The sequence below is a fragment of the Notolabrus celidotus genome, unplaced genomic scaffold (genome assembly GCF_009762535.1).
Source record: "Notolabrus celidotus isolate fNotCel1 unplaced genomic scaffold, fNotCel1.pri scaffold_172_arrow_ctg1, whole genome shotgun sequence".
Taxonomy (NCBI): Eukaryota; Metazoa; Chordata; class Actinopteri; order Labriformes; family Labridae; genus Notolabrus; species Notolabrus celidotus.
In genome coordinates, this window is record NW_023260037.1 from 77195 (window position 1) to 85646 (window position 8452).

General features: G+C 44.6%; 2 protein-coding genes across 2 annotated transcripts in view; both read left to right on the forward strand.

The window, feature by feature from the left end:
* si:dkey-154p10.3 (zinc finger protein 182) overlaps positions 1–2905 on the forward strand; it is a 3205-nt gene extending 300 nt beyond the window's left edge. The window contains exons 1-6 of the mRNA XM_034678557.1: positions 1–372; positions 451–496; positions 707–790; positions 1014–1147; positions 1946–2069; positions 2150–2905. The exon at positions 1–372 is cut by the window's left edge and continues 300 nt beyond it. Of these exons, the coding sequence (XP_034534448.1) occupies positions 1–372; positions 451–496; positions 707–790; positions 1014–1147; positions 1946–2069; positions 2150–2303 (914 nt within the window). The 3' untranslated portion in view covers positions 2304–2905. The remainder of the gene's footprint in view (positions 373–450; positions 497–706; positions 791–1013; positions 1148–1945; positions 2070–2149) is intronic.
* A 3140-nt stretch (positions 2906–6045) lies between these two features.
* LOC117808876 (PX domain-containing protein 1-like) lies at positions 6046–8355 on the forward strand. Its single transcript, XM_034678549.1, has 3 exons — positions 6046–6250; positions 7502–7807; positions 8243–8355. Exons 1-3 carry the CDS (start codon positions 6055–6057, stop codon positions 8353–8355), a joined length of 615 nt encoding a protein of 204 aa, XP_034534440.1. The 5' UTR covers positions 6046–6054.
* Positions 8356–8452: the final 97 nt, after the last annotated feature.

Genomic DNA, 8452 nt, shown 5'->3' on the forward strand with positions numbered 1-8452 from the left:
ATGACCACCTAAACCAGTCACCCAGCAGCCTGGCGAGGGGGAGGAGCTTGCCATGTCTCCTGTGCGGTCTGACGCTGCCGTCGCGCCGGCTGCTGAGTGTCCACATGCGCTCTCACCGGGCTGGCGGCGGGTTCAGCTGCGTCTCCTGCAGCGTGACGGCAGACAGCTGGGAGGAGCTGGAGCCTCATTGGAGGAGCCACTGCAGGGGGCGGGGCAGGGGGCGGGGGGAGGAAGGACAGGATCAAGAGAAGAAGAAGAAGAAGGCCATCAGCTGTCCCGTCGGTCTGAAGAAGTTCAGAAGCTCCTCCTCCAGAAACACTCGCCAACAAACACACAGCAGCTGCAGCCAGCGTCACCATGACGACAGCTCAGGTGTGAACACCTTTACCTGCAGGTGATCGATCTACGCTCAGCCACGCTGATAACAGAGTGACCCTTTGTTTCCTGCAGGCAGGTGGCGGCGGCGTTCTGGGAGGAAGACGGGACTCACAGACGGGTAGGTCACCTGACGATCAGGAGCTTTTATTCTGAAAATACCTTCAAAATAAGACTTCCTGTTTCATAAGCCCCCTTAAAACAACGTCAAATAAACCCACGAAGAAGAAACGTCATCAGGATGATCTGTGTGTGTGTGTGTCTCTTTGTGTGTGTGTGTGTGTGTATGTGTGTGTGTTTGTGTGTATGTGTGTGTTTGTGTGTGTGTTAGATCTCAGTATGTTTTGCTGCAGAGCGTCACAGAGAAGAAGAAGAAGACAGAGGAGACAGACTTCTCCTGTTCCCTGTGTGACAGGTAACTACATTACCCACAATCCTCTGCTCAGCAGGAGAAACAGTTTGTATGGAGAGCAGCAGGAGTTCTAGAATTCTGAGGACAAATAGAACATTCTGTGAAGAAGGTCAGAGCTAAAAGAACATCAGTGTCTCTAATCCTCTTTCATAGACTAATCAGCAGGTGTGTGACAGGTGTGTAAGCTATAGCTGGGCTGTGATTGGTCAAGGTTGTCTTCAAACAGGAAGTTCTCCTCCAGACTGACTTTGAGGCGACACCTGGGCGTCCATGGAGGACTCAAACCGTTCACCTGTCCACACTGCCCCTACAGCAGCAGACTGAAGGCCTCACTGCTGCAACACCTGAGGACACACACAGGTAACACACACACAGGTAACACACACAGGTAACACACACACACACACACACACAGGTAACACACACCTGAGGACACACACAGGTAACACACACACACAGGTAACACACACACACAGGTAACACACACAGGTAACACACACACACACACACACACACACAGGTAACACACACCTGAGGACACACACAGGTAACACACACACACAACAGGTAACACACACAGGTCACCCACACACACACACACACACACACACAGGTAACACACACCTGAGGACACACACAGGTAACACACACACACAACAGGTCACACACACACACAGGTAACACACACCTGAGGACACACACAGGTAACACACAGGTAACACACACAGGTAACACACAACCACAGGTAACACACACACACACAGGTAACACACACAGGTAACACACACAGGTAACACACACACAGGTAACACAGGTAACACACACACAGGTAACACAGGTAACACACACACACAGGTAACACACAGGTAACACACAGGTAACACACACAGGTAACACAGGTAACACACACAGGTAACACAGGTAACACACACACACACACAGGTAACACACACAGGTAACACACACAGGTAACACACACCTGAGGACACACACAGGTAACACACACACCTGAGGACACACACAGGTAAAACAGGCACATCAAAGTGTGTACTTTGATGTGCCTGTGTGTCCAGGTGAGAGTGTATGCAGGTGTACAGGTATGATGTTAATATATGTGTGTGTGTGTGTGTGTGTGTGTGTGTGTGTGTGTGTGTCCAGGTGAGAGGCCCTACAGGTGTGCTCAGTGTGCGTATGCGTCCATCGACCGCAGCTCTCTGCTCAGACACAGCCGGACTCACAGTGCGGAGCGTCCGTACAGGTGTGAGCTCTGTGACTACAGCAGGTAACTCACCTGGATCACCTGGGGCTGGTTGGTTGTGGCCTCTGGTTGCCGTAGTAACCCTGCTGTGTTTCCTGTCCTAGTATCCAGAAGAAGAGCCTGGACCTCCACGCCCGCCGTCATCACACAGGTATAGCGTTTCCATGCCAACAGTGTGACTACACGAGTCCAGACCCTCAGCTGCTGCAGAGACACGCCCGCCGACACCACGCCCCCTCTCAGCACGCCACGCTCTGATTGGCCTGTGGGCATCAGGGGAGGGAACTTTACAGTTGATCTGATGATGTCACAGAGTGATGATGTAACAGTGTGAAGACGTCACAGAGTGATGATGTCACAGAGTGAAGACGTCACAGAGTGATGATGTAACAGTGTGAAGACGTTACAGTGATGATGTCACACAGAGTGAAGACATCACAGAGTGATGATGTAACAGTGTGAAGACGTCACAGAGTGATGATGTCACAGAGTGAAGACGTCACAGAGTGATGATGTAACAGTGTGAAGACGTTACAGTGATGATGTCACACAGAGTGAAGACGTCACAGAGTGATGATGTCACAGAGTGAAGACGTCACAGAGTGATGATGTCACAGAGTGAAGACGTCACAGAGTGATGATGTAACAGTGTGAAGACGTTACAGTGATGATGTCACAGAGTGAAGACGTCACAGAGTGATGATGTCACAGAGTGAAGACGTCACAGAGTGATGATGTCACAGAGTGAAGACGTCACAGAGTGATGATGTCACAGAGTGATGATGTAACAGTGTGAAGACGTCACAGAGTGATGATGTCACAGAGTGTTTTGTAAACAGATTAAATGTATTTTCTTTACAGATCGTTGTTTTGGGTTTTTCTGTTTTATTTGATCTTTACTTGAAAGAATCTTCCCTCAAGTAGTGAGTACTTCTTCAGCTTTCTAGTTTAGTTTGTGGATGTGGATTATAACACCCCCTCCCCGAACAAGCTGATTAACCCAGTTACTCTGACCCTGGAGAGGGGGAGGGGTCTGTGGGGGCGGGGGGTCACGAGGTCGACCAATCAGCTGCCTGCTCAGTGAGAATCATCTTTAATAGTTTCTCCAGGCTGCAGCTTCAGAACACACACACACACACACACACTCTGAAGGCAGAGGAGGTGGCCTCTGATTGGTCAGGATGAATATGTCAGATAGAAAGCGATCAGCTGCTGATTGATCCTTAGAGAGTCAGAGGAAATCACAGCTTTAAGGTTTCAATCCTGAACCACTCACAGCCTGACCGCCACCGCCACCGCTTCCTCTACTTCTTCTCTTCTTCTTCTTCTGCTGCTTTAACTTCTCTTCTTCTTCTCCTCCTCTCTGCAGCTTTAACTTCTCTTCTTCTTCTCCTCCTCTCTGCAGCTTTAACTTCTCTTCTTCTCCTCTCTGCAGCTTTAACTTCTCTTCTTCTTCTCCTCCTCTCTGCAGCTTTAACTTCTCTTCTTCTTCTTCTCCTCTCTGCAGCTTTAACTTCTCTTCTTCTTCTTCTCCTCTCTGCAGCTTTAACTTCTCTTCTTCTCCTCTCTGCAGCTTTAACTTCTCTTCTTCTTCTCCTCTCTGTAGCTTTAACTTCTCTTCTTCTTCTCCTCTCTGCAGCTTTAACTTCTCTTCTTCTCCTCTCTGCAGCTTTAACTTCTCTTCTTCTTCTCCTCTCTGCAGCTTTAACTTCTCTTCTTCTCCTCTCTGCAGCTTTAACTTCTCTTCTTCTTCTCTCTGCAGCTTTAACTTCTCTTCTTCTTCTCCTCCTCTGCAGCTTTAACTTCTCTTCTTCTTCTCCTCTCTGCAGCTTTAACTTCTCTTCTTCTTCTCCTCTCTGCAGCTTTAACTTCTCTTCTTCTTCTCCTCTCTGCAGCTTTAACTTCTCTTCTTCTTCTCCTCTCTGCAGCTTTAACTTCTCTTCTCCTCTCTGTAGCTTTAACTTCTCTTCTTCTTCTCCTCTCTGCAGCTTTAACTTCTCTTCTCCTCTCTGCAGCTTTAACTTCTCTTGTCCTTCTCCTCTCTGCAGCTTTAACTTCTCTTCTTCTTCTCCTCTCTGCAGCTTTAACTTCTCTTCTTCTTCTCCTCTCTGTAGCTTTAACTTCTCTTCTCCTCCTCTCTGCAGCTTTAACTTCTCTTCTTCTTCTCCTCCTCTCTGCAGCTTTAACTTCTCTTCTTCTTCTTCTCCTCTCTGCAGCTTTAACTTCTCTTCTTCTTCTCCTCTCTGCAGCTTTAACTTCTCTTCTTCTTCTCCTCTCTGTAGCTTTAACTTCTCTTCTCCTCCTCTCTGCAGCTTTAACTTCTCTTCTTCTTCTCCTCTCTGCAGCTTTAACTTCTCTTCTTCTTCTCCTCTCTGCAGCTTTAACTTCTCTTCTTCTTCTCCTCTCTGCAGCTTTAACTTCTCTTCTTCTCCTCTCTGCAGCTTTAACTTCTCTTCTTCTTCTCCTCTCTGCAGCTTTAACTTCTCTTCTTCTTCTCCTCCTCTCTGCAGCTTTAACTTCTCTTCTTCTTCTTCTCCTCTCTGCAGCTTTAACTTCTCTTCTTCTTCTCCTCTCTGCAGCTTTAACTTCTCTTCTCCTCTCTGTAGCTTTAACTTCTCTTCTCCTCCTCTCTGCAGCTTTAACTTCTCTTCTTCTTCTCCTCCTCTCTGCAGCTTTAACTTCTCTTCTTCTTCTCCTCCTCTCTGCAGCTTTAACTTCTCTTCTTCTTCTTCTCCTCTCTGCAGCTTTAACTTCTCTTCTTCTTCTCCTCCTCTCTGCAGCTTTAACTTCTCTTCTTCTTCTCCTCCTCTCTGCAGCTTTAACTTCTCTTCTTCTTCTCCTCCTCTCTGCAGCTTTAACTTCTCTTCTTCTTCTCCTCTCTGCAGCTTTAACTTTTCTTCTTCTCCTCCTCTCTGCAGCTTTAACTTCTCTTCTTCTTCTCCTCCTCTCTGCAGCTTTAACTTCTCTTCTTCTTCTCCTCCTCTCTGCAGCTTTAACTTCTCTTCTTCTACTCCTCTCTGCAGCTTTAACTTCTCTTCTTCTTCTCCTCCTCTCTGCAGCTTTAACTTCTCTTCTTCTCCTCTCTGCAGCTTTAACTTCTCTTCTTCTCCTCCTCTCTGCAGCTTTAACTTCTTCTCCTCTCTGTAGCTTTAACTTCTCTTCTTCTCCTCTCTGCAGCTTTAACTTCTCTTCTTCTTCTCCTCCTCTCTGCAGCTTTAACTTCTCTTCTTCTACTCCTCTCTGCAGCTTTAACTTTTCTTCTTCTCCTCCTCTCTGCAGCTTTAACTTCTCTTCTTCTCCTCTCTGCAGCTTTAACTTCTCTTCTTCTCCTCTCTGTAGCTTTAACTTCTCTTCTTCTCCTCTCTGCAGCTTTAACTTCTCTTCTTCTCCTCTCTGTAGCTTTAACTTCTCTTCTTCTCCTCTCTGTAGCTTTAACTTCTCTTCTTCTCCTCTCTGTAGCTTTAACTTCTCTTCTTCTCCTCTCTGCAGCTTTAACTTCTCTTCTTCTCCTCCTCTCTGCAGCTTTAACTTCTCCTCCTCTCTGCAGCTTTAACTTCTCTTCTTCTTCTCCTCTCTGTAGCTTTAACTTCTCTTCTTCTCCTCCTCTCTGCAGCTTTAACTTCTTCTCCTCTCTGCAGCTTTAACTTCTCTTCTTCTTCTCCTCTCTGCAGCTTTAACTTCTCTTCTTCTTCTCCTCTCTGTAGCTTTAACTTCTCTTCTTCTTCTCCTCTCTGCAGCTTTAACTTCTCTTCTCCTCTCTGTAGCTTTAACTTCTCTTCTTCTTCTTCTCCTCTCTGCAGCTTTAACTTCTCTTCTCCTCCTCTCTGCAGCTTTAACTTCTCTTCTTCTTCTCCTCTCTGTAGCTTTAACTTCTCTTCTTCTCCTCCTCTCTGCAGCTTGGTCTTGCGTTCTTTCTCTCCTGCTGTTCTTCTTCGTGTCTTTGAGGCGTTTGTTTTGTTTGTTTTTCTCTCGAGCTGTCACATGTCAGGTGATGATGTCAGAAGGTGTGATGTCATCAGGTGTGCATGTGACGCAGGTGTGGGTGGAGCTCCTCTCGGCTGGGCAGGTGGAGGTGAGGGCGGGGCTGTCATACGGCAGCTTCCTGCTGCTCCACAGGACTGATGAAGACTTGGCTCGGATGATGAAGAGGCTGGTGAACAGTTTCCACGACGACAGAGAGACGCTGTCCTCCAGCCTGCTCACAGGTGACTGTTTACCTGTTTATATTTAAAGTAACATCAGTACAGTAACATCAGTACAGTAACATCAGTACAGTAACATCAGTACAGTAATATCAGTACAGTAATATCAGTACAGCAACATCAATATCAGTACAGTAACATCAGTATAGTAACATCAGTATAGTAATATCAGTATAGTAACATCAGTACAGTAACATCAGTACAGTATATCAGTACAGTAACATCAGTACAGTAACATCAGTATAGTAACATCAGTATAGTAACATCAGTACAGTCCCATCAGTACAGTAATATCAGTACAGTAATATCAGTACAGCAACATCAATATAGTAACATCAGTATAGTAACATCAGTATAGTAACATCAGTATAGTAACATCAGTATAGTAACATCAGTATAGTAACATCAGTACAGTAACATCAGTATAGTAACATCAGTATAGTAACATCAGTATAGTAACATCAGTATAGTAACATCAGTACAGTAACATCAGTATAGTAACATCAGTATAGTAATATCAGTATAGTAACATCAGTATAGTAACATCAGTATAGTAACATCAGTTTAGTAACATCAGTATAGTAACATCAGTATAGTAATATCAGTATAGTAACATCAGTATAGTAACATCAGTATAGTAACATCAGTATAGTAATATCAGTATAGTAACATCAGTATAGTAACATCAGTATAGTAATATCAGTATAGTAACATCAGTATAGTAACATCAGTATAGTAATATCAGTATAGTAACATCAGTATAGTAACATCAGTATAGTAACATCAGTATAGTAACATCAGTATAGTAACATCAGTATAGTAATATCAGTATAGTAATATCAGTATAGTAACATCAGTATAGTAACATCAGTATAGTAATATCAGTATAGTAACATCAGTATAGTAACATCAGTATAGTAATATCAGTATAGTAACATCAGTACAGTAACATCAGTATAGTAATATCAGTACAGTAACATCAGTACAGTAACATCAGTATAGTAACATCAGTACAGTAACATCAGTACAGCAACATCATTATAGTAACATCAGTATAGTAACATCAGTATAGTAACATCAGTATAGTAATATCAGTATAGTAACATCAGTACAGTAACATCAGTATAGTAACATCAGTACAGCAACATCATTATAGTAACATCAGTATAATAACATCAGTATAGTAATATCAGTATAGTAACATCAGTATAGTAACATCAGTACAGCAACATCATTATAGTAACATCAGTATAGTAACACCCCCCCCCCAGTCCATTATCCATGAGGACCAGAAAGTAGACCAGTCCATTATCCATGAAGACCAGAAGATAGACCAGTCCAGTATCCATGAGGACCAGAAGGTAGACCAGTCCATTATCTTTGAAGACCAGAAGATAGACCAGTCCAACAGGCATGCTGTCCAGGATGATGACCAGTCCATTATCCATGAGGACCAGGATGACGACCAGTCCATTATCCATGAGGACCAGGATGAAGACCTGTCCTCTGGGCATGAGGACCAGGATCTGAGGGATTTCCAGAGTACCGGGTCTCTGTCAGGTCAGTTCAAACGGAGCTCTCACACCTGATCACCTGATGGTATTCTTTTTCTTCTTCTGTGTTTCAGGATGATTGGCCCCGCCCCTCCGTCTCCAGGTTGAACAGGAAGTCATGTGTCTAGTAGAGGACCAGGGATCTCTACTATTCAGCAGGGACCAGGTTTAGAGTACAAAGTACAGGATCCTGTGACCTGAGAGGTCTATGCTAACAGGGGACCCATAGACTTCTTCATAGACACAGATATATATGTTAGCCTCTGATGCTAACTTGTGGTGCTACAATGACTTCCTGTTTACACAGCTGATTGAGACCTGATGTTAGACCTGGTCCGTCTTATTCAGATCTGGTTATATCTGTTCAGACCTGTTCAGACCTTGTTAGTCCTGGTTTATGATTGGAGTCTGAGTCTAACTGTGTCTGTGTCTTTGTTTCCAGAGATCTCAAGGTCAAACGGTTTCTGTCTGGCTAACACTGAGACCATCCTGTTTGACCCGACTCCGCCCACAAACTGTGTCAACCAATCAGAAGACTCAACAGTAAGACGGTAAGCTGTGCTATATCATCAGACTGTTACACACGCAGTAAACATGTGAAGCTGATTTACAACCGTGAAGCGATTTAAACATGTGAAACTGATTAAACATG

What these genes read in the sequence shown, in the direction of transcription:
- LOC117808876 (XM_034678549.1), top strand. Translation starts at nt 6,055, where the DNA reads ATGTCATCAGGTGTGCATGTGACGCAGGTGTGGGTGGAGCTCCTCTCG. An exon ending in GTCCTCCAGCCTGCTCACAG is followed by an intron (nt 6,251 to 7,501) that starts GTGACTGTTTAC and finishes ACATCAGTATAG; the next exon opens with TAACACCCCCCCCCCAGTCC. An exon ending in GAGTACCGGGTCTCTGTCAG is followed by an intron (nt 7,808 to 8,242) that starts GTCAGTTCAAAC and finishes CTTTGTTTCCAG; the next exon opens with AGATCTCAAGGTCAAACGGT.